General features: G+C 41.1%; 1 protein-coding gene across 1 annotated transcript in view; it reads right to left on the bottom strand.

Annotated features, from left to right (window-relative positions):
- Positions 1 to 5,932: 5,932 nt before the first annotated feature.
- The window catches only part of SDC2 (syndecan 2), an 87,919-nt gene continuing 66,672 nt past the window's right edge, over positions 5,933 to 27,179 (bottom strand). The window contains exons 2-5 of the mRNA XM_083187005.1: positions 15,898 to 16,012; positions 11,618 to 11,760; positions 10,548 to 10,662; positions 5,933 to 8,129 (exon numbers count right to left, since the gene is read on the bottom strand). Coding sequence (XP_083043131.1) covers positions 7,966 to 8,129; positions 10,548 to 10,662; positions 11,618 to 11,760; positions 15,898 to 16,012 — 537 coding nt within the window. The 3' untranslated portion in view covers positions 5,933 to 7,965. The remainder of the gene's footprint in view (positions 8,130 to 10,547; positions 10,663 to 11,617; positions 11,761 to 15,897; positions 16,013 to 27,179) is intronic.

The following is a 27,179-nucleotide window of genomic DNA, read 5'->3' as shown; positions in this document are numbered from 1 at the left end:
TTTCATTCGCCCACCCACCTATTTTTAGTATGTTAACTCTTATGAGTAGGGTCCTCCTGCCTCACGTACTCACCCTACCTCTTTACCTCACCTGTCCTCCTGTCCTGTTCTTCCCTTCCTCTACTTCATCTTCAGTCTCCTCGACAATTTTGACACCTACTTCTGAACTGATGCTGATTTTATTTCTACCAGCTATACCCCTATTTATACTGTATTTTTCAACACACCCTGTACGTTACCTTGTCATTTGTTTGCTATGTACGGCGCTGCGGACACTTTGCGGCGCCTTATAAATAAACGTACTACTACTACTACTAAGGTTCCTACACACTAGAACAACTTTTTTCCCGATTTGCCATTTTCCGACCAATCGACCGAAAAATCTGGCAATTTTTACTGATAATCGGCCAAAAATCATCCGATATCGGTCGGATGTGTGCTCCCGCAGATCTTTGGCTAAATCTACTGATCTTATGCCTGGTAAACACCAGAACGATGCATTGCGTGAGCAGATTGTAAGACGATTGTACGATCGGCTCACGATCTGTTGGAGCACACGATCTGCTCATGACCTGCACAAGATCTGAATTGGATCCGACCCAGCTGAATGGTCATTTCCAGATCCTTCCTGCTGCAGGTAGGATCTGTGAAACGACCAAACGACCAGTGGGGTCGCGCATTGGATCGGAATCAGATCTGAAATGGCCAAAAACATGCACAAATTACATACAATCAGTCAGCAATGGGTTAGAGTTGGGATGCAGGGTGGGAAAGGGACATATTGTTTTGAGGTATCAAGATAATAAAATATATAAGGCGTTGGTGGGGTGGCAAGGGAGGCATTATGCATATTGTATACAAAAAGAAAGGGGGTAGTAAAAATGCTGGAGACAGAGAGAGGGTAAGGTTGGAGGCAGAGAGCGGGACAAGGCTGGAGGCAGAGAGGGGGACAAGGCTGGAGGCAGAGAGGGGGACAAGGCTGGAGGCAGGGAGGGGGACCAGGATGGAGTCAGAGAGTGGGCTAAGGCTGGAGACAGATGTGCCAGTGTGTATTCAGCTTTAGGCATTATGAAGATCTGCAATCTTAGGGGGTAAATTTACTTAAGGTTCAAAGAATGAAAAGAGGTTGCCCGCAGTAACCCACAAGATTCTGTCTACCATTTCTCTATTGCATCCTAGAAAATGATAGACCGTTCACAGATCCCATAAGAATCTTTTTGTCTAATTCCGGAAAAGGTGACTTATTGCTTAGGCTCCATACTAGCCTCATTATATGACTATTTTCTAAATGTATTGTTCTTCAGCGGTCATGGATTTCACGAATATAAGCACCATATTAAAAACATCTCTTGGGATTACAGCTTCATACCGGTTAGCAGTAATGTGAAGTCCTTATATACTCTAAGTGCATTCCCCATCACATGATTTCATTATTAGACATTCTACATTTCAAGATGGTCATTTGACACTACGGGGGAATAGTGTGTGAGAATCCGAAAATGAGAGTCCTCCAAGTTTCTGTTTTAAAGCGCCAATCGCATGTAAATAATTTCCGCTTACAAACAAAACTGAGACCTCTCACTTCCTGATGATCCACACAGCCTATTACATTTGCCCAATGTATTCATTTTACACTTAATAAAATTGAGGAGGGGCAGATGTAACATGTGCAGAGAGTTAGATTTGGGTGGGTTATTTTGTTTCCGTGCAAGGAAAATACTGACTGCTTTATTTTTACACTGCAAAACAGATCTCACTTTGAAGTAAAACCCCACCCAAATCTAACTCTCTCTGCACAAGTTACATCTGCCTAGCTGAAGTGCACATTGTTTTGTCCATTTGAGAAGGAATTTGCCTTTGCGAATGAACCAAAAGAAGGGCCTTAATCCTCTTTTGTTAAGGAAACATGTACAATATGTTTGGAAAGGTTGCACTGTTAATCTGTATTCTTGTATTTCCTACGTCAATACAATTTATATTTTTGTATCGTTACAAGAATTTTTTGGGTTTTTTAGATGCATGTATTAACAAAAATGAAATGGGCAAAAGCTTTGCACTTTTTAGCTGTGTCTATCACATACATTCCGAGTGTTTCTAAATGTTCTCCTAGGTTCCTCATACTTTTACTCATCATAGATGTCTATCAGGTCATATTGCTAGACCTCCCATGCATGTTCTGTATGATTTCTCTAAACATTATTCTAGGCCCTTTTAAATGAAATAATTAATCTATCTGAATATCATCATCATCATCTTGTAATACAAGTGGCTATCTGATGAAACAATTCTGATGAAACGCGTAAACTCCAGCTGAAGGAAGCATCCACAAACCGCTATCAAAGAATATTATAGATTCAAATGGAGCTAAGTGCCTGAATCTTACTTAACGGTTTCTGGTGTCAAAAGCACTTTGATGGCTATGCAAGTTTTCGGAATTTTATTTTTGGCAGCATATACAGCGCACCTTCTGATTAATGCTGTTTAAATAAAACGTGTGTACTATGAAGTGTCTCCTTTTTATTTTTACATTGTAGATGATCTAATCCTGGAGTGCAGAAGATTAATTGAACTCATGGTGCAGTGCTGCTCTCAATTTCCTTAATCTGGACTCACCAGAGATCATCTAAAGGCAGGGGTTCTCAAACTCGGTCCTCAGGACCCCGCAGAGTTCTTGTTTTCCTTGTCACTGGGCAGGTGCACTCATTACTCATTGACACATTTTAATAGATCCACAGGGGGAGCGAATTATTTCGCGAGGAGACCGGAATAATATGCACTGTGTGGGTGTCATGAGGACAGAGTTTGAGAAGCTGTGTTCTAAGGCAGTGGTTCCCAAACCTGGTCCTCTAGTACACCCAACAGTGCACGTTTTCCAGATCTCCACACAGAATCACAAGTGAAATAATAAGCTCCACCTGTGGATCTATTAAATTGTGGCTGAATAGAGTGCATCAGCCGGGGGTACTTGAGGACCAAAGTTGGAAACCGCTCTTCTAAGGAGCAAAATGTTAAATGTTTTAATGCAATTACACTTAATACTATAGGTATTAAATACTTTCTATGTTTATTTAAAAGTAAAGAAAATAAAAACATTTGTTGACAACGGCGTTCAAATGCCTTTAAAAATACTGGAGAACGTTATTGCTGCTAGATCAGCATCCGTAGTCACTAATGTACAACTGCAATTATGGAATGGACTAGCAGATAATCCACATAAAATGTCCTTTATTTCATGGGTAATAAAAATAATATATTGCCATAAGGATAATTACCACCTCTTTGTTGGTCTCATTAGTTCACAGTAAATAAGGTAACTAGCTAGTTATGAATCCCTACACCTGTGTTTTGAAGTACTAGGAGAACCTGGGTGTAGAGTAGAAACTATGGGACTATTTAGCCCTGATTGCCCGGCTGCGATTGTACAGCGCCCTGCGATCAGGCAAATACCGCCCCGTTATAGTGAAAGATCGTATCTAGGGGTTGTAGTTAACCTGGTAATTGTGATATCAGAGTAATGAATTGCTCCACAACATATAATGAATATACCAGTGTATTTTCCCTGCATGATTCTGGGCCCTAAGGTGCCCTAGGTTACAGACTCAGCTGCGGTTCTAAAAGTCAGTTACCTTTAGATTTGAAAAAGTGTTGGTAGATTCCAGATCTTGAGAGTGTAACATGGGTGTTTCACATTATAGGATTCGGTGTTCACCATCTGGACTTCCAGGGGAGACTACAACCCCAGGCTCATAGGATGCATCTAGAATGTTTTGAGACGTCTGAGCCATTCAAGTGGGTCATTCAAACATCCATATGAATATACCGTAACTTTACAGGATCCCACATTCTAATTCTAAGGGGGGTATTAAATCCCCAACGCTATTTTCGATGATGGAAAGAGTTGCGAGCGCCTATTCAATGCTGTCTTTCCCAATAGCATTGTAGAGGCAGATCGACATAACGGGCCCGACTTTAAAAGCTGTCGAGCCCATTTTGCAGAGAGCGGTCGTGTATTGTTATGATCACGGCAATCCATGGCTGTTTACACAGACACGCCCCCTTTTCACCGATCGCCAGGCAGGACATTGAATCCCGTCTAGCGATTTGCAGTCAAGCAAAAAGAAAATGGGCCAGGGTCACGGCTGTCGGGACATATTGATAGTCGTGACCCGGAATTGAATACTTTCCTAGAATGGTCTCAGAACTAAAATATCTGTTACAAGTAAAATTATACAATGATGTACAAATAGGAACCATCTTTAATTTAACATTATTTTTCAGTGTACACCAGGCATTCCCAACCACGGTCCTCAAGGCACACCAACAGTGCAGGTTTTAGTGATATCCAGGCTTCAGCACAGATGGTTTAATCAGAATCACTCAGGTACTAATTAAGTCACCTGTGCTGAAGCCTGGATATAACGAAAACCTGCACTGTTGGTGTGCCTTGAGGACCGTGGTTAGGAATGCCTGGTATATAGGTTGAAAACACTTTGAGATCTGAGCGGATTCCTCATGTCGAGATTCCAATGTACTCGTTTGATCTCATACTCAACCCGCCTAACCACAGCCTAACCCTAGTGTCTCCCTGCAGTCTAACTCTTGTAGTCCTAGAGCCTCATTTCAATTTGCAGCCGAATGACAGCAAAAATGTATGAAACCAATGTACCATAACAATTTGTACGGACAATAATAAAAAATATAATTTTTTTTATAGTGCCACTATTTATAGTGAAAGACAGGTTATATATCAGGCTTTGTGTCTCAACATTATCAGTGGCCCTAATAGATCAGAAGCTGGTTTTTATATCCTTGAACAAATCCATTAACCCCCCCCCCCCCCCCCAATTTACAGATCAAAACAATATTTTTGGCATGTGTAATAGGGATGAACCCTACTCTACTGTGGACAAGATTATGATGAATAGTAGAATTTCTGGGACAAAAAGACTTTGGTGGATCAGGGAAAATGCCCATTTGTGAACCATGGAGAGTTGCCTTCATACTTCCTCTTACAAAGATGAAATGAAAACTAGGTGTAAATCTTCCTCTTACAAAGATGAAATGAAAACTAGGTGTAAATCTATTTTCCAATTTTTGTTTAGTGTATTATGAAATAAGGCACCAAGAGAAGAACATGTTCTAAAGTAAAATTTTTGCTTCATTTTCCATTCTTCCCAACCTCGTTTTTTTTTCTCTACTCATTTTTGTAGTCATTATTAATAATAGCAGTTGTTTTTCTCCAACATAAATTAAGCCGTTCCATAATGAGCCTTTGACTCAAAATCCATAATTTTTGGTTAAAAGCATATTAAAAAAACACACACACAAAAAGAAAAATTATGCAAGGTTCTAAACACAAGGCTGTATAATGAGAAATAATGACACATAAAAAGGTACTATTAGGCCACATTTGTTTTTTTTTGTTGTTTTTTTTTTTTATTTAGTAGTGTTTATGTTCCCAAGTTACATTTTAGGTCTATTGATGTAAGACTACAAAATTTCCATTAGATTTTTTTTTTCTGTGCTTATAAAATACCAACTTTTTTTGTTTACGGTCATACACTCTGTAACACAGTCTGCAACAAGTTACATGGAATCATAGGCACTTCAAAGGCTTTAAAAAGACTTATACAAATTAAATGCATGGTGAAATGACAAAAAAAAAAACAGCTCTTGAAACTTCTACTCGTACCTTCAGGAAACAGAAATAAAATGGGAAGGAGTTTGTACAGCGGCCACAGACTTCTGCAACTTTGTCAGAATACTGTTCTAGTCTTTGGATTTGGCTCATTTATAGTTTGAATCAGGATTAGGCAGCCTGTGGCTCTTGGGCTGCTCTTAAACCTTTGAGTGCCAACATTGCTGTGAGATCCTCAAAATATATGCTAAAAATGCCAGCGTCGCTCACAGCGACACTTCGTTTTTTGGGGGGGGGGGGTGCAATATTTAACTAAACATTAATTAATTGACTTGGCTGTATTTGTATTTATTTATACTAAAAGAACAGTCGCTGTGAATGGCGCTGCCATTTTTAGTGGATATTTTGAAGATCTCTCAAAGGGTTAAAATAAAAGGCCCAGCACACCTTGCCCGCTGGAGAGCCTTCTATAGACAAATTCTGGTTGCATTACATACATTATGCAATACATATTTGTAGCCAGTCACATGATTAAATGCGGTGTATGACTGGCTATCCCTCTCCTATAGAGGTTATTAAAGGTGCATAAACTCTTAAAATGAAATGGATATTATAACCTGTTAATAGGCTCTTCTTATAATGTGTTATGAATGTCTGATACTTTCATTGTAATAAAAAGAGCCCCAAATGTTTTTTTGGCTGCAATTTCATGTCTATTAATAAACAATTTAGTGTAGATTTCTGCCGGTTCTAGGTAAAACAAAAACCAGGAAACCCCAAGTTGCTTAAGAAAGCAGATTTTCAATCGTTATTCTGAAAAATGATGCAATTATAATTTTTATTTCAGCAAATAATTGCAATTTACAACAAAAATAGTTATCTTTGTATAACCACTGCAGCAGTTTTGAAATGTAGAAAAATATATGAGATAAAACCACTTTTGTGAAGGTTTTATTCCACTTTTGCATCGGTCGTTCCACTTCCTTAAGAAAATTAAAATAATGAATTTATTACCCTGCACTAAAAATGTGCTCATAATTTAATATTGACAAGACTTAGGAAATACAGCTATTGGCATGTTGCTATATTAAATGGAGACCATGGAGGTTGATTTAATAAGTGCCGGGTTGTAAAACCTGCCACTTCTGATAATCTTTATGCCCAATATTTAAAAAGGGCAATAATGCTCTAACAATCAAGGCACAGACAGTAAAAGCATTGGTCTTTTAAATATTGAGCTTAAACACTATCTGAAATGCCGGGTTTCACAAACCACGCATTTATAAATAAGCCTCCATATCTCAGAATTACACCCCTCCCTCCCCCCCAAAAAAGAAAAACCCTCCAGTATAGGAGAATATATAGGAACACAATAATATGAAAGATTTCCTATAATATGTATACTATTTAATATAGGAGTAAATTAATACTTTTTATTGTAAAGGGGAAAAACAATATTTAAATCTGGACAAAATTCTCCAACACTGGTGATTTTGCATTAGTCATTTTCTAATTAATACTAATGCTTTCTGCTTCTTTAATTAATGCTTTGAATAATAAAAAAGTATAAGTCTGAAAATACATGTCTCATTTAAGAGAGAATGCACCTTTAAATAAGAGTAGTTTACAAAGTAAATAGATATTCCAACTTTGTTTTTACACATTAGTCAGCATCGGTCGGTCAGAAAATACACTGATGAACAGAGCAGTAGTGTAAAAAATGAATCTCATTACACAGATTTATACAAATGTAATGTTTACATAGGAAGAAAAAAAAAAGAACAAAAAAAATGTACATTTACACTAATATACTGTATATCTGAGTTCTAAGACAATTGCACCATGACAACTACTAAAAGGCATTTGTTTGGAAACAGATAAATTAATGCAATAAAACTAGAATTTGAAAGATCTGAGACATGCTAAAAATATTAAACAACCTTTCATAGACCCGAAGATTGAAAGACACCATTGTCGTTTTATTTTTTCGTATGTTTATGCATAAGGTCCGAGAGATCTGCGTGGATACCAATGGTCTTATAAAATAATACTCTGCCACTGCTACCCACTCAACAATGCAAAGATTTTTAATCAATTGTTTTTGTCTTGCTTTTTTTTGTTGTTGTAACGAATACATGAAGGTGTTTGTATTTTTATTTATAATTTTTAAATACAATGGGATTTTTTTCCTCCTATCATAAACTCCCCTCCGATGCTCCTTATTGAACGAAAAAAAAAATCTTCATTTTTTTTTCTATGCAAAAGCTTTATTTAAAAGAAAAAAAAAGTTCAGCGATCTCATAAAAAGAGACACTTATAGAGGAGTTTTATGCGTAAAACTCTTTAGTCGGTGCCTTTTGGTAGACCGCGCTGGATGGTTTTCGTTCTCCCAGGTCGTAGCTGCCCTCATCCTTCTTTCTCATGCGGTAAACCAGCAGCAAGATTAAGAAAACAGCAAATAGGAAGCCAATGCCCCCACCAGCAATGACCGCTGAAAAAGAAGATTAGATAAGGTGTTCAAAAACATTGCATTGAAATTGTAGACTTAGTATAAAAAATATGTACTAAGACTTGAAAAGTGATAAAGTGGAGAGTGATAAATTACCAGCCCCCTGCTCAGGTAATTTTTTGAAACCCAGCCTGTAACATGGCAGTTCGGAAACGGAAAGACTGGTGGTTTATCACTCGCCACTTAATCACTTTTTGAAGCTTAGAACGTCTGGCCCTTAAACTTAAAAGCTTTTTAAAATTAAAACAAGATATCTATATCTCTATCTACAGTATATCTCTATCTATCTATTGTATCTACTGTACCTATCTACTGTATCGATCTATCTATAGTAGTTTAGCTTCCTTATTGTGAATTAAGGCCCAAACAGAGCATTTACATGTTGAAGAAAGCTTTCCCATGCTTGGGAAATCTCATTACATTCTCATGCACTCTTTATCAACATAGCATTTTCTCATGAACATAAAACTGTTCCATTATTGATTTAATGTCCTCACTTTTTGATAAAATCATGTAAAAACAGAAGACAAACAATTCAAAAAGTACTTATTACAAAAGGCTATATTGTGAGAAATAATGACCCTAAAAGGTGCCTATACACTGAGCCGATTTCATACGATTCTGACGAATAAGGCTGAGAAATCGGCCCAGTTTGTCCCCTTGGTCTGATGCCCGGTCCCGCGCGCATCAGACCTGAGCTGGTGGTCAGACCTGCTGGCCATCTGACCACCCGACCAGGCACCTCCCTCCCCATGCTAATGGTGGTAGTGGCGGGCAGTGGGGGCTGTCTGAGCAGTGGTGGCAGCTGGGATCTACAGTAGCGGCATTTTGCCAGGTGGTGGGGCGGGATGCGGCTGCTGATTATTTTTAAATGACTGGCCGGACTTGATTGGCTGAGAGAATTCTTGCAGTAAATCTCACAATAATCTCAGATCGCACGTGAGCCTCCCGGGGAGCTGCCGGGGGGCTCCAGGCAAACTGGTCCGACTTGTCCTTAGGTCAAATCGGCCCAGTAAGTTAAGGCCCTCATACACTGTTCAAACTTGTCTGAGGCACAAGCCGGACCAGATTTCCCTTGAACTTACCCAGCAGCTCCCCAGGAGTGTTGGCTTTCAATTCCACATGATTTGCCAAATTTACTTAGGATTTAGAACATGTAAAAGGACTCCTGGGGAGAGAAATTGGATGCGAAACATCGCGTGTGCTAAAATGCAATCGCAATGTGCACCTGACAGCTGCACGAGTTATCTTATGTGCAGCAGTCCAACCCGATGCGCACAGGACTGCACATCGGGTCCATTCAGATATCAAACACATGCAATTTGGCCATATTTCCCAGAGTTTCTCAGCCCTATCCATTGGAATCGGGTGAAAACAGGTCAAATTGCATTTGTAGTCTAATGAAGGCCAGCTACAAAAGTCTCTGTTGAATGATATTTCTGTGCTGTAATGGTTAGGTTATACATTATATAGAGTCTAATGGGTATTTAATGATCGGCCACATGTGGCTTTGCACATCTACTCTGGCACAAATGTAACGGCCTCCTTGGATGTTTTCATGGAATCGTTAAGGTTTTTAAAGTTAAAAAAAACAACAACTCAGATTTTGAATGATAAATGTAATGATTGTAAAAGTGCCCATACACTAGTAAGATTTATCTTCAGATCTGGCTGGATGGAACAAAAACATGGTTATGGATGAGTGACAGTTTGTCAGTTTTCCAGCATTTCCAAGCAAATGGTCAACTATCTGCGTGTGTATGGCCACCTTAAGACTTGTGTGCATGGGAGGGATTTTTCAAAGCGATTTTGACTTCATTGTCAAAATCGCTTAGAAGTTTCGCCTGAATCGCCCGGTGTGAACACAGAGGGCAACAGCAATGCGTGGCTCTACAGCATCGCTATCGCCCGGCCAAATAGTCAGTGCAGGAAAGGATATCCTTTCTACACTATGTATTTGGCCGCGGCTTCCGGGGCTGGCAGGATGTAGTTAAGCCGTCTCTCTGATGGCTTAACTACACCTTGATACAAACGGGGCTCAGCCAAAATGACCAGGGCCGAGTCCCATGTGCACAAGGCTTTAGCTAGCACCTTGAAGATGATAAATATTCAGTTGCAGAGGTATACAACCTAATTTCCGTTTTATCTATCACGTCAACGTTTTTGTTGGGTCAACATTTTTCACGTGTCAATCTATTGACCATTGACATAATGATCCACACCCTATTGCTTGCAACCAAACCGAACAAAATGGTATCTTAACTACCAAATGACTATTATATTTCATGAATAAGGAGCCACGCCACGCTGCACTTTGGGGGGAGGGGATGTGCGTGTAAAGGACAGGCTCACACATGTACCAGCACGAGCAAACATACTTGTATAGAACCTTCCACTCACCTGCAAGCACTTCTGTTCTGTGGAATAGGTTCTCAGACTGCTTCTCTGTGTACACGTCCGTCTCACTGGGCGGCTTTCCCAGCCCTGAGTCTGCAGCACTCTTTATATCAGGCTTCTACACAAATAGAAATAGATGATATTAGATGCACTGATATCAGCAGTTTGTGTTACGTCCTTTCCTCGATGACTACTGAATGAAGCTGTGAATCCGCTGCCTTCAAATCCCCTCTCTTATAAAACCAGCCCCACAGGCATCATGCCCGGTCCGGAGGCCCCGCAGGAGCGGCAACCTTGATGCCCCCATATGGATCCGGCTCTGCCAATACCAATGATCAGAGTCTGATGGCGCAGACCGTTGGTCCTGCAGATACTGGGGATCCCCCAATCATGAAGAACTTCTCTGTTACAGCCAAATGTCACCCTGTGTATAAGAAGCGGTTTGCAGCCAGGATCATAGGAGCCGGGTACGGATAAGGTCTAGGTCAACAAGCATTAGGTCGACATCACTAGGTTGACATGCAGGAAGGTCGACATGAATGAAGGTCGATATGGGTTAGGTTGACAGGGTCATTAGCTCGCCATGCTTCAGGCACTATTTTATTCTCCCACCATGCACTAGTGGATGGTAGGGCATAAAATATCGTCTGTCGGCACATGTCGGCTTAAAAAGAAAGTGAAAATCTTTTTTACTGGAGATTGGCAAAGATGGTCTGCCCCCCTCTTGAGTGGACCATCCAATAGCATCGCTCCATTTCCTTGTTGCAGCTCTATGTCCAGAGTCACTCTCTGCTTGTGAGTGTGCACCAGTGGGTTATCCCAAAAACATTCAGCATACCTCCTCTTGGTTCTGTGACAGTGCAACCCCAAAACATTCTGGTGGGTCAATATAAGCCCAGAATTACAACTTATCTCTACATTTAGGGTAACCGCTAATAAGTGACCTTAGAGGCAGGCGGCTCACAATGCCATTGCACTAGTTCCCACAGTGTAGAATCCGGATAAGGATTTTACTGAGTATTGTAAAAATAAATGACTACAATAACTCCAGGGGGGACGGACGGTGATCATACCTCGGCATCTATTACTATCTTTGTCTGCATATTCAGTGTTGTCATTTCTACATCGGGAGCGTCGCTCGTGGGTGGGCTCTCTGGTAGTGATCGCAGGGTTGTTATCTGCACAGGAACTTCCGCATCAGCCACATCTACTGATCCTATATAATGAGACAAAGAAACGTTAATATTTGTGCTATCAACCTTCTCTTTAATCAATAAATAATCCACGTCCATCTTCTCACACATGGAGATAGAAACAAGTTAATACAATTATTTGGCTGTTCCTATTACTTACAGTATAGTAAGTGCAAAAAGTGCTTAGATAGAACGTATTGGCATTGTGTTCACCATCAGCATGGAGGTGTATAAAGCATTAAAGTGAAAATACATAGGGGGGAATTTACGAAGATGGACGTTCTATTTCACATGGGCAACCAATCATTGGGCCAGATTCTCTAAGCTTCAAAAGTGATAAACTGGAGAGTGATAAACAGCCAGCCAATCAGCTCCGGTCTGACATTTTTGAAGCACAGTCTGTGACATGGCAGGTAGGAGCTGATTGGCTGGCTGTTTATCACTCTTCAGTTTATCACTTTTGAAGCTTAGAGAATCTGGCCCAGAATCTGATATTTATTTAGCACCTTCTAGAAGATAATAGATCGAATCTGATTGGTTGCCCATAGCTCTTCCCATGAGAAATATAACTCCCATCTTAGTAAATGTCCCCCTGCATCTTTCAAAGCCAGTGCAGTTCCTCTTCGCTGCCGGGAGTTTCGCTGTCTGCTGTGTTTTTTCTTGCACAGGGAGTAGTTGATCAAAGCAATTTAAGTTTTAGATAATAAAAAAAAAAAAAAGACTGCAAGGAAACTTTTGGGCCCTTGTTAAGCAAGACTGCCCCCCCTTTGCATCACTGCTTTCCTCCTCCAAATGCACCTACTCTGAATACCTTTGTTTCGCTTTGGTCGGATACATGCAATCAGGCCCCTCTTAATATTGCAGAAATAAATAACAGAACAGGTCTACTCCATCCAACTCTGTAAAGTGCTGTGGAATATGTATGCGCTATATAAGAAACTGTTAATAAATAAAATAAATAATAACTCCAGTTATAGAACCTGGATGTCAGGACTAAGGTTTACAATCAATTCCTAGGCTAGATAAATGTGTTTTTTTTTTTTTTTATTATTATTATTATTATTATTATTATTATTATTATTATTATTATTATTATTATTATTATTATTATACATAGCTATAGTATAATACTATAGTATATTCAAATTATGTTCTAACCTTGCAATAGGGAGCAATTCCATTGTGTACCCTTAGTAGAGGACACGGCGCACACAATAATGCAACATATGTTCTTTAAAAGCCATTAGGGTTAGCTGCAGTATATTAGAAACCATTTACATACAATGCAGTCATTAAACATAGCTGCAATATTTCTCCAGTCACTGGGGAGACGTCCATGATGCGAGACGCCTATGAATATTTCAGCCACCATTGTACACCAATTCCGTTAATCCAGAGGACCAAACAGGCCTCAAATTCGGATAGGCTACAGACATAAATATAAGAGGCTGTTTATAAATCTCACGATTGTTTCCAATAACCCCCAATATTCTGGTTATACTAAATTTATGTTATACCTCCCAACTGCTCTGATTCCAGTGGGACAGTCATGCTATTAGGAGGACACTGTCTCGCTGTGCCTCCGGCAGATCCCAGTGTCCTGGGGGCAGATGGTGCATGGGAGAAGCTGGGGAAGCCTCTGAGAACTGCTGCTATGCACATGTATGGCAACTAAAATGTGCAGGATGGTGTACAGGGGGCTGCCAGCTCCTCAGGGCTGGACCCCAAAATGCAGAAAACATAGTTGTGCCATAAGGCCATGCCCCTTTTTGGACACGCGCATTTATATTACACAACGGTTCATAGCAGCAAAAGTTGGGGGTACTGTATGTTAAATGACAGTTAGTTTTTGATTGTATAATTCATGTATTTATGTTCTTTTTTGGAATCTGACAAGTACAGGTCAGAAACTCTACTGGGCAGGATTTCTTCATCATGAACCGGTAGCAGGTATACAAAACACAATTATTTAAATATCAGAGTTGTTCCCACTGAGGAAGGTTCCGTCACACGGGTGCACACTGTCACAGTATTTTGTGACAACTTAGTCACTTGTCATGACTACTTCTAGGTCACATTAATTTCCAACTACTTATTGATGATAGTTTCACAATCTCGTACAAACTGCCACTAAATCGACTGGGTTGAATATGACCAAAATTATATGGTTGCTTTATGTCAATCAACTCTTAATATATTTTTTCAAACATAGCCTGCTGTTACATAGCTGGTAGTAGCTGAATGGTTGGTAGCTTCTCGCTCTTCAGGATTTGATACAACTTTCCCTTTGCATTTTATATGTACGTTGTAACCTCACACCTTCAGATGATCATTGCTGACTCGCCCCGGCGATGATTGCTGCTGCGCGCTCCCTCATCATTGCCAGGAAAAAGCCGCTCATCTGCTCGAATTACCAGCAGCTGAGTGGCTTTGTGGGCGGCTTACCATCGGCGCCGGGCAGGGGGAAAGCCGCTCATTGTGTATGCACTGAGCAGCTTTCCCCTCAGCGATGAACGCGATCATCGCTGTCCATACGTCAATTGATATTTAAATCCCTCATTTAACTCCTCATAGATCCAAATCAAGTTGAACACACTCCTCCCTTATATAGGCTTTTGAGAATTACTGAGAACACCACTAGTAGGTACAGTACTTGTTATATGGTTAAATTATACAATTAAAAAGATGACTGGAAAGAAGTATTTGGCTCATTAATAAAAGATTAACCATTTCCTCCAGAGGATGAAAGATAGATACATACAGTACATATTATATACATCCTGCAGGTTACATAAGATGCGACACCTGCTCACAAGAGGGAGATGTACCGAGCCTCCTAAAGGGAGGAGAAATGGACCAATGGTGAAGTTACCCATAGCAACCTACACATTTCTATATAGCATTCATCATGCACAGTCTTTAAGTTGGTAGATGCCAATTGGTTGCTATAGGCAACTTCTTTAATCTTTTGATGGCAGGATACATCTTCCACCAATAATATTATTTAAATTCCTGTTCAACACATTTAAAAAGGTGTGTGCTAGGGGAAGAGAAGATGCAATGGATTCCGGGGAAGAGAAGATGCAATGGATTCTTGGAACATATACATATATATATATATATATATATAAATAACAAATGGGGGGACCCCTTCCTGCGCTAATAGAATATAAGCAGCACCTCTGAAGGGTCCTCTGTTAGACAAGCAATAGAAATGGAAAAACGGGGGGGGGGGGGGGGGGGGATCAGAGTGCGCTAGTATACAATCAATATAGCTTTGAAAATTAGATATTTAATATAAAATATAAAGATATATATAATTTACAGAAATAAAACAAACCCTTATTAGGGTATCACAGGTACACAAATGGTGAACAGAGATAAATGCTCAGTTCAGAAGGTCTTGATCACAGATAGGTGGGCCAACGCGTTTCGTCATATCATGACTTCATCAGGGGCAAATATTGCAATCGGCAGTAACGGTATGTGTTCTATACACAAAAAATCTCTGGAGCTTGGTGTCTCAGAATCAGTCCGGTATGTTTCCAACAATCGGGATAGTACAAGTATTGTTCCTAGTATAGCATAAGTGATCAAGGATTTTGCCAGATGAACAGAATCGTCACAAAATTAGCAGAGAGTTTTAAAGCAGTCACATACAGCAAATGAAATACTGGGATTTTTTGGAAAAATGGTGTAAAAAAAAAAAAAAACTGCTCTTCATAAGGTTGGTAGAAATCTATTACGGAGAATTCTGCTTAACCCTTTGAGTGCCATTGTTGCGGTGAGCAATCCTCAAAATATCCGCAAAAAATGCCGGCGCCGCTCACATCAACTGTTCTTTTAGTATAAACAAAATACAAATACAGCCAAGTCAATTAATTGAAGTTTGATCAAACATTACACCAAAAAAAAAAGGAACAGTCGCTGTGAGCGGCGCCTGCATTTTTAACGGATATTTTGAGGATCTCTCACAGCAATGCTGGCACTCAAACAGTTAATGAAAAGGTTTGCTTGCCAACTGTCACACCTATCTCTTCAAATTCTTCAACTCTCCTTAAAAGAAAGAACTTGATAAAAAGTCAATACACGTGTGTGATATAAAAACCCAAAAAAGAAAACGGGTTTTCTTAAAAAATGAATACGTTTGTGAACCTTACCTGAACCAGAGCCTGAAGAATAATCATCATCATCAATAGGATATAGTCCAGAAGATTCTTCAACTGAAGTGTTATCAATATACAAGTCTTTGTCTGATGTTGTCGTGGGTGCCCACTGTAAATACAATTTTGGATGGTTACAGTACTCTCATGGTTTTTAAGCCTACACAAAGCAAAACAAACAATATAGCTTTTATTCTGCATGGATGCAAGCGTTACGCTGGAGACTAGACTAGACGTAGTAATTATGGCTATGTTGTAAAAAGTTATCTTGGCACCATGCTGTGTTCCTTTAGCTATATTATGTGACCAATTCCATGATGGATCTCCCAAATGGGTACATGGTGCATTTCACATACAAGACGGCTTTTTCTTCCCTTTATCATTGGATAGAGACTAGAAATACAGAGAATTTCTCCACCCAGCAATTAGCGTGTTTACTCCGCTAACAAAAGTGCAGTAAGAATTATACACAGGGAAAAGTAGTCATTCAAAATACAGCACAAAGCACAGAGTGGCCCAAATGTATAAACAGTCAGCTTTCAAACCCAGTCTGTAGAATGGCAGTTCAGAGCCAATTGGCTGCCTGTTTATCACTATTCATTTTATCACTTTTTTAAGCTTGTACATCTGGCCCTAACCGTATGTTCTCCTTTTGAGCCCAAATCTCTGGAAATGTACCCTAGTGTTCATTCTGGAACCCTGCATCTTCCAAAAGTCAAGTTCCCTCTTCTCTGCCTGGGGTGTCCCCCTCTGCTGTCGGGCTGTCTGGTCTGCAAACAAGTGCTGAAATACAGACCACACTGTGCTAGAAGCACCACAGCAGAGATTGACACCTCGGGCAGGGAAGAGGAACTGCATGTGTTTTGAAAGTTGCAGGGTGCTAGAATCAACGCTAGTAGCCCATTTAAGTACTATGTTCCACAGACATCACTGCTGCCAAGCATATTTGCCTACCAAAAATGTTGGCTGTATTATCAAGGACATGGGATTCTGCCCACACTATGGTCACAGAAACGGAGGCAGGGGAGTATTTAGAGAGGAAAGGGTCTAATCGCATTCTTCGTCCGGGCCCCTTCATCTCTAACCTGTGGCACAAGTGAGTAGACTCAGATGGCCATTTTCTTGGAGATTTTTCTGCTGAACATGCAGAAATCAATGGGAAAGTGGACCCTGCGTGATTTGTAAACCACTGCTTCAGCCAAATCACGCTTGGAGAACATAGGTGCAGAGTGGGTGTGGGCCCCATGCATCACACACCCTGCTTCCATTATATAAACACCACTGAACAGAGCACAATAATTGGCTGTTCGGTGCAGATACTTGGAAGTTCTCTGTAGAAAGTGTAGGTTAAAACAAATACACCTCTGAATGTTAATAAAATTGAAGTCAGCTGGAAAAATTAAGGCGTTGGTTGAGCCCCAGGGATACAAGTCAAAACCATTTATCTTCTAGTTTGGGAAGTTGCTGAAGTAGAACAATGCCTTATTCATCTTTGTGTGAACTCCCGCAAGTGGCAAATGCCTTCTTATTGGCACAATCGCACAAATAAATCCACAAAAACGTCACACCGGAAAATATTTAACACCGACAAGCCTCAGCACCTATCTAGGCTGAGAAGAAAAATAAAGATATATATATATGTATTAAGGCGCATTTTGCCGTGAATCAATTAACAAGCCTCTTAAGCTCTGGTTTGATGGCTATAACAAGCTATAAACAAGTGCTGTGTAATACCCAGAGGTACCAATTAAAGGGAAACCTCAGATTCTGGCTACTCCTATACAGGAAACAGGTTAACGTTCAAAAGGTTCGCACACTCCAAACCGATCGATTCGCCTTATTGCCTTCCCATTCAGATTGCAATCTCTAATGCTAGGGTCAAGAAACATTTATTGGTGGTGGGCCTCATGTACAGAACAGATATTTCCATTGGAATGAGGACAGTATTAAAAAGGGGCTCAATGCTAAATATTAAAACTCCAGCCTAGAACTCCTTAACAGCAAATTGATATCAGCCCACCACGTTTTTTTAAATTTAAATTTACTTTTGCATAACCCGCAAGCACCCCTTTTATAACCACATATTGGAGATATTCAATTAAACGCTATATAAATTTCCAGATGAAAAAAAAAATTAGGTTTTTGTTGTAATCAGGCAATTCAGTTAATTGCCCATTAAACTATCCTTTTCTTCAGGTGAAAACACACAGGATTCAATCAAGTTCCCAAATCCATGTTTTTTCCACGATCGTGGGTGCAAAATATTGTACTTATTTTGTTTCACTTGTCTCAATATTACCAGCATTTTGGACAATTGAATAACCTGAACCTTCAAGGTAGGCTAGAAGTCCAAGATTTAATAATATCCGTGCTTGAGCACGGTTATGGTACAGGTTGAGTATCCCTTATCCAAATATCCGTTATCCAAATTATTCTGAAGACCATACATTCCAGAAAGTGAAAAAAAATATATATATTTTTTTTGCTAAAACTTACTGGGGACATTTGTAACAGCAGTACTGAGGACATGATATGTAACTGGCACTAAGTATGTGCAAGACAATGATTGCTGGGCATTCAAACGCAGTGCCTGACATGGTACACACATTTTGTTTCATTTTTTTTTTTAAACCTTGATTTATGATGTGTTTATAAAGCATAAATGCAAGATAATTCAAAATGCATAATTGAAATATAAAAATATTCTGAAATACGGAATAATCCATTATCCAAAATTCTCCTGGTCCCAAGCATTTTGGATAAGGGATAATCAACCTGTATATGGTTATGGTTGACGACCCTTAGTTGATCCTGCTGAGTTAGACAGCTGAAGCTAGAGTGGCAGTAACGCCAGTGACCATGGTCAACAGGAGTTTTTCCAGTGGCATGCCCACTGCTCCTGCAGCGGGCATACCACTGATGTGGTTAAAGAACGAGGTTTGGAACCTCTGTTCTAGTGACGTCTTCACTTCGAAATCAATGAATTCCTTACAAGCAACATCCATTCCAATGGTTCTCACCAATGTTTCCCAACAGGTCATATTTTGGGGAGTTCTGTCTGTTTAAACAGGTGGAACAATAACAACTGACCCAGCAAAATAGATTAATAGTGTTCATTCTAGAACCCGCCAGCTTTAAAAACCCATGCAGTTCCTCTTCCCGGCCTGGGGTGTCGCTGTCTGCTGTAGTGCTTCTAGCACAGTGTGGTCTGTATATCAGCACTGATATGCAAACAAGACTTCTGCTAGAAACACCACAGTGGACAGCGACACCTCAGGAACTGCAAGGGTTTTCAAAGCTGGCGGGTGCTAGAATGAACTCTAGGTTAACTCACCTCTGCATTAATGGAGAAATCCAGAAAAACGTGACCTGTTGGTCGACTGGATGGGAGAACCCCTGATATATACATTAGTTAGTTTAGGTTTTAATAAAAAAAAAATAATCTATTTTATTTCTTAAATGAACTATTGCTCTTTCAAACAAATCATTCTCACACATTACAAAGAGAACACAGTGTTCTGCTCAAAGACTAACGTTAGTTAGCTACTGTAGTGTGCTGTGGGCAAGTCCACAAGCAACGGTCGGACGAGAATATTAAATCCTGTGGCCTCAATCCTAGCATCGTTGAGAACTGCAGCAATAATGATGTTGCGATCCCTCTGTGATCTTCACATGAATTAAAATAAAATCACAGCAAATGGACAGGGCTTAACATGCTGCATGTGAATTGTTCCCAGCACTTTGACGCTGGAAGTAATGTAATGCAGGCTGCTTACTAAACCTGGCTGTACATTTCAATTTCCCCCAAATGGTATTTTAGCGCCGCTTGCCACTTGCTAAGCGGCTTTATCTGAATGTCTAATCTAGCTTAATAGATCATATATAAATGTGACGAATTACTTTTCATTTAAAGAGATACTTTATACGTTTTGTAGTTTACTTTGCTACATGTGAAATGGTGTGCGTATAGGTGAATTCATTCCGACATTGGCCCCTCGGGTGTTACACAGTAGAGGACTGATCAATACTGTGGTTACACTCAATTAACCTTTCACATAATTGCTTTAAACAAACATTTATGGAACGTTGCAGCCAATATTTCCTAGGAGTAGATGTTCTTAAAGATAGCGGCGATAGGGGAGAGGCACAGAAAACATATCTTACTAGAGGTTATAGAGGCAGTACAAAATACATAAGTGATTGGGAAGTAAAAATAATCGCATTTATTAGAATCTCAAGTCGCTGAGTAGCAAAAAAAAAAAAAAAAACATTTCATAAACGTGGTACACAAACATACTTAATAAAATATAAAGCCCCCCCACTACTACAATATTTGGCTGGAGAAGTCTCAGCTGATCCCCTACTGCAACTAAAAAGCCCCCCATACACTACTCAGAAGAAGAAGTCTCAGACGATCCCCCTTGAGCCGCATGATCGATATATCGCATGCAATCCCATTCCCCACTGCCGGGAGGCTGTCTGGGATGGGGCTCAGACTTGCAAGCAGATCCGATAAGATGACCTTGGGGAATCACATCGGACCAGATCACATGTCAAACACCTACGATTTGGCCACTTTTCACACAATTTCTCAGCCCGATCTGTCTAAATCGGGTGAGAAGGGGCCAAATATGGCCAGCTTAACACTAAAAAAAAAGTGCAAATTTGAGGTTCTAGATGTGCTAATTCAAAGCTGTACATCATGGGGCGTTCTAGGCTTCATTATTGTCAAATTATAAACATCTTTTATATTCACATGGTTTATTTGGTTATTCAATTTCTACTTATTTATCTACTGCACGCTCAACACTGTACAACTTTTTTCTGTAGTGTTCTAGGAGAAATGTAAAAAAATGTGTCTACATGGTCTTTAGGGTTGACTAGAATATTTTTGGGTGAGTCAAAAAAGAGAGCGAGGGACCATTTGGGGCGATTACGGGGACTGGCAGCAAATATACAGATACCGTATCCATTTTTGGGGCATGGTTCAGATGACAACTGATCTGCGGTGCGCCAAAAACACAACCCCAGTGTTTACATTCCAGCGCCCATTCTGCAGTCATATCTGCATATTGCAGTGGACACTTAATACTAGAGCAATCAGTGCAGGGACAGCTCGAAAAAACAGCTATTCCAATAGCCCCAACACTGCAGATTAATTTAGCACTACTGTACATGCAACACCTGTGCTCACGTCTGTGCACAGCCACTGGGTCTCCAGAGCGGAGGTGTCAGACATATCCCAACGGGATCCTCTTCTTAACCCTGGGCCTTTTTCCCATCTGAAGATGGCATTGTTCCTGTGAGTAAGTTTTTCTGAATACTAGGCGGCCCAATCAGGCTCCTAATAATGAATGGGCCCATTACTAAATTAGCATCTCCATGCCCATATGAGATAAGAGACCCTTTAGGCCGGTTTCACACACTCCGGCTCCTGCCGGACAGTGAAATCCCGCACGGCCAGGGAGCCGTGCCGCACACAGTAGTTGTGAATGGACACTATTGTGTCCATTCACACGGGACGGCCATGACCCGGCCGCACGGTTGCAGCCGGATCCCGCCACTGGAAGGGACGGCTGCCGGGCTGTGGCCATCCCTTCCATGATAAACTAGTGTGTGCGGCGCGGCTCCCTGGCCGTGCGGGATTTCACCGTCCGGCAGGAGCCGGAGTGTGTGAAACCAACCTTAGAAGGGTTAAAAACGGATCCTTAATGCTGGAACACCTACAACACTATAATATATTCAGCCACATTTCACTCAGACAGCTTAGAAACACAGATCAATCAACTCAGTGACCAATGCGCCATCACAGACAAGTTGGACCCTACAAGCTTTGCACGTTGTGGATTTCATTTCATTGTTGTATTGTGATTTACAGCTTTATGTAATCCTGTGATCTCACCACAAACAGCTGATTTATTGCTTACACAGGTGCTTGAGTGCAATGATAAACGCCCAGATTATCTAAGTACAGTACAAGTGTTTCACAACACCACAGCATCAGAGCTGCAAGGATGGAGATGGGCGCACCGTGGGACTAGGTAGCAATTTGCTGGATCTTTGAAGAGCACGTAATCACACAGGCAGTCTGGTCCCGCTGTTGTTGTTATTAATTTTTCTGCCTGGGGAGTGCTAAAGTTGTTATAGGAGCATGTCTTCCAGATTCTTTATTATATCTCCTGTAGAGCAGATCCACAGAGCAGGCGAGTTTTAAAAACATACTAATATGTTTTTGAATTGGATGAAGATATCAGGAAACCAGCAACATATAAAACATGGTTATGGTATAGTGCAGTGATTTGCAAACTTTTTACTTTGCGGCACACTAACTAAAATTTTAAAATTGCGGAGGCACACCATGAGATCCCCACACATTGGCCCACAGAAAAAAAAAACTATTGGCCCACACAAAAAAAAAAAAAAAAAAACACTGGTCACCACAGGTAACAAAAAAATAAAATACATTGGCCCTTTACATGAAAAGAGACCAGTAAATAACAGTTGAACCGGTGGTGGCTGTAAACTGGTTTGGGCATCTCTAGATCTGGGGGCACACTTGAGAACAGCCATGGCACAGTGGTTGAAAAACACTGGTATAGCGGGTCGCTCTGGTGTAGATAGACCATGTTCTGGTCGACCATCCTTAGTCGATCCTGCCGAGTTAGATGGCTGAAAATAGTCAGCGGCCGCTAGAGTGGCAGTAACGCTACAGCGGGTGTGCGGTGGGACATGGTCGACTGTCAACAGGAGTTTTTCAGGATTTTTTGCTGCCGAATGCCACAGCGGTCCCCGAGAACACTGTAAATGTGCACGGTGTCCCCTCACATGGCACCACCCTGCACTTGCCATGCTTCGGGCACGGTTCTTCACTACACTCGGCACACTATTCTAACTCTATGTCCACTTGGATTGTAAAGTAAAGGGTTTGTATAAAAAGTAATGAGTAAAGTCTTTTCAGCCGCGACTGTACGTAACAGCGTGCATGCGCCAGACAGGTTCGATGGAAGGCACCGAGCATCAGACGCCTACGAGCTTTCGCGCAGTTGGTATCGTGGTTTTAGTGGACCCCTGTCCTAGGCTTGGTTGAATCTTAAAAATGCAACGTTCTATCGAGCAGCGCTATGCCATTAAATACTGTGTGGGACTCGGAAAATAGGCTATGGAGACGTTAGTCATGATCCAGAAAGTGTTCGGGAGTGAAAGCCTATCAAAAGCTGCTGTTTCTAGTCAAGGACTACCTGGCCCGGAACGGCATTGCAACGCTTCCCCAGCACCCCCTACAGTCCCGATCTGGCCCTAGCAGACTTTTTCCTGTTCCCCAAAGGGAAGACAGCCCTCAAAAGGACACTGCAATGGGACCATAGCGGAGGTTAAATCGGCTTTGACGCACTGCTTGAAGGACGTTCTGGAAAAGGACTTCTCCAGCGATATCTTCAATCAATATTTTTTTTTCCGAATTTGGTCTCATTACTTTTTATTCAAACCCAGTACGCTTCTTTTGCACGCACATCATGCACAGCATTTCTGACACAATAAAAACATGAAAATGACAAACAAAAGGAGCAAAACGGCACAATCCAGATCTCCTCGCCGCCTGGCTCCCCATAATGACGGCATGATTCACAGCAACGCCAGATGCATTTTATCAACCTCCGTGTTTATTGCTCTATTTGATTATGATTTACAACTTCATGTGATCTGGCAAGCTCAGAACAAAAGTTTGATTTATTGCCTTGGCACTTGGCAGAAATACTCTGATTAACACCCAACTTATTCAATTACAAAAGGAGACACATTTCCTACATGTGCTATTTATCAAACACACATTGATTTTCTTTTTCTCTGATCAGGAGACAGAATCAGTGACGGGAGAGATAGATAAATAAATAGGACTGTTAATTTCTCAGTGGACAGTGACCTTTAGGATGAAGCATCAGTCTCAGGGTGGTAGGATTCCAATTCTTCTCCTAAACATCTAACTCATCAGTGCTTGGCTACCAGGCCAGTGCGAGAAACACGCAAAGCCGGCATGTAAAACATTTCTGTTCCATTGTTCTTCTCATAAGCGATGGACGGACTCATTCCAGAGATAAGAAACGCATACATAGAATAGATCAACGTCCGAAATGTTGCATAACCCCAAAACATTTAATGATTATGAAATTAAACACTATTGCTACCCTACCGGCAAAGATGGAGGCGTTGTAACAAGTCCCACCAGGGCTATTTTTAGCATTTGCTATGTGATGGTCACCATATTAGGAGTAGTAACAAAATATTCCATACAACATTGTATGAGTTAAGGGGTAGGTATATTAAGCCTGGTGAAGTGAATAAGGAGATAACGCAACAGCTAATCATCCACCGTACGATTGCACGGGGACCGATGTTTGGCGCATGTGAAGATGCTGGGTAGTGCGGCCACGGCGAACAGACTTTTCGCCTTGTGCACACACTCAACATTGCGGGCGGAGGGCATGGGGTGGTGGAGGATAGACGCATCCAAGGGAACGCCAAGTGCTTCATAGGCGTTCCCATGAAAACACTGAGCATTCCCATGGAAATCGCCTGGTGATGGGGACGGACGGACGGGGGGTGTTTTAGCTGCCGGATTACCCACGCGGGGGGGGGGGGGTTTGGGGAGATCAGCTGTCGGACCACCGGATGTCAGCTGCCCGTCCACTTCCTTTCGAATGTCCGCGCAAATCTAAGGTTACCTTAGAGTAACCAAAGATGTTCGGGTACTACTTCAGACTCAATGTTATTATCGGCAACCAGATTCTTTCTATCATCTTCCAGAAGGTGCTAAATAAATAAGTAGATTCTGATCGGTTACCCATAGCAACATCCTGTCTTCAATAGAACGCCCATCTTAGTAAATTTACCCCTATGTTTCAACATTTATTACTTGCACAAGTCTAATACTTCTTGATGTCCACCTTAAACAACTAAGGAAAGAATCGCCTTGATAAAATATTTCACCTACTTACACCCAAATGTCAATGAGCCCCAAAGAAGTTGCTAAGATCTACTTGTAGATGAAGACATTGATACTTTCCAGGGCTTGGTCATGTACCATATTGTGTCTTATAAGTGGTTCCATATAAGGAGGCTAACCTGCTCCACCTACTTCCATAACATAACCATCCTAACCCTTACCGCACCTCCACTAACCCTTACCATCACCCTTAAGTGTGAAACCCTAACCATACCCCCTTGATGCCTAAACCTTACACCCCCCCCCCCCCCCCCCCAGAGTACTTCAGGTTGTGATGTCAACCATCAGGATTACAGCTTCGGCATTGTGAGCACTGTCAGAATTCCAGCACTGGTCTTCTCACCAGCGTCGGTATCTGAAATGCCGACATCTGGAGTGTCGGCATGTCAACTATATCCCGATCAATGTGCCTTACAACCAATGCAGGGAAATGTCACTAATGATTACACATGGTATTGTAGATCTCAGATTTCCTTTTCTGCAGTAAGATTAGAACAACTACACAATGGGGGTAAGGCACAACCAGGGAGATCAGATTCCTCAGGGAGTCAGGGAGATTGCCGCTGTGTCAGGGAGTCTCTGACAAATAAGGAAAGTTAGCATGTATGCTATGGAAGAAGGTTTAAAGAATATTGTAGAGCAAACGACACAAACTGTCTTTCCAGGCATGCTGGGACATGCTATAAAAAAAAAAAAAACATGTGCAAAAGTGGACGGTCCTTATAACCTTTTGTACAAAGACACACACCCAAACAATTTCAACTGCATCTAAAATTATACTTCCAGGCTGTGAGCTTTTCAAAAGGCATTAACTCAAACACGCGTTTCTATTCTCCTTCCTACACTACGTGATTACAGCTACTGGGTTATCCTTTCAGGCATGCATGACAATCACCGCTCACCTAGTGGCCTTGTGCCGCTCCATCCTCTAGTGATTACCACTATCCTGCCAGTGGTCAAATTGCCGGGGCGGCCCCATGGAAACCCATAGGAAGTCGCTCAAGCTCATTCTGAAGAATGATGGTTTTAATACAGATTGTTCCTTTATAAAACCTCACAAAAGCAGCTGTAATCAATCGTGCTGGGCTCTTTCTATGTTCAAAGCCATTTATTGATTAATTTCCACAATGTGGCTTGAAGAATATAACCTTTGTGGCGAGAAATTCAAGTCAGTTTACCAGAGTTTAGGAAAGGTAAAAAATACACTTGCGCTACGCTTCCAAATACTCGGAGGGAAAAAAAAGTGGAGGGTTAAAAGTAATTTGCAAACAACCAAATAAGATAAAAAAACAAAACCATGATCTACCCGTTTGCGGACCGGAAAATAAAGACTGAAGAAATCCACACCCAAATATAACTCTCTCTGCACAGGTTGCATCTGCCCACCTGCAGTGCAGCATGGTTTTGTCCATTAAAGGAGTTTGCTTTTGCAAGTGAACCAGAATCAGGCCCTAAGTCCGTGAGACACCACCCAAACCTGCATGCTGGTACTATGGGGCTTTTTCCATCACCGATAGGGAACCCAGGCATTTAACTGTCTGCAATGTTGAATTGCTGAACATATTTTAGTACAATCTATCTATTTATACATATACCTCCCAGAAGCTGCAAGAGGCGCACTACTTTTTGGGGTAGCCAGAAGGGTAGAGGGCTCTCCTGGAGATCACTGCACCTTGCCCGCATCTTTGCAAAGAGGGCAGGGTGAAGATAAACCGGTGAAACCATTCAATAAAGTGTGGAGGGGGTGTGGCTAAATACATTGCTGAAGCCATTTAGCCTTACCCGTGGACCCATGAATCGTGGACATTCCCCCTCCATGGAGTAACTTGCTCCTTTTGAGGACAGCACCTCCACACATACGGCAACACATAGAAGGCGGCAACTGCAGTCTTATTTCAAAAGTGCATTTAATGTGCAGTCAACATTTTGGAGACATGTTCCCCTTCTTCAGGACAACATGTTTTTGAAATTAGCCTTCAGTTCTAAGACTCTGAGTGCCGCCTCCTAAGTGTATACACGCACGCACACATATATGATCATAAGGAACATTTCTGAAGGTCATTGCCAAAAAAAAAAAAAAAAAGTAACTCGACAGCTGCTGCTTTCAAATGTTTTAGAAAACAATATTTAGAAGCTTGTCACGACCGCTGTCATAAATATTACAGCAATGTGGTTTGCATGTGTATTTGTCCTCAATTAAAGGAGAGAACTTTTATTAGAAACATGAAAGTTATTGTTTGCTTGAAAATATTTTACTTGCGCAGTCAAAAAGTTTCTGGTC

This window comes from Crinia signifera, chromosome 5 (genome assembly GCF_055691185.1).
Source record: "Crinia signifera chromosome 5, ASM5569118v1, whole genome shotgun sequence".
Lineage (NCBI taxonomy): Eukaryota > Metazoa > Chordata > Amphibia > Anura > Myobatrachidae > Crinia > Crinia signifera.
Note: the sequence above shows the minus strand (reverse complement) of the source record. Positions and strands in the feature narration are given on the sequence as shown.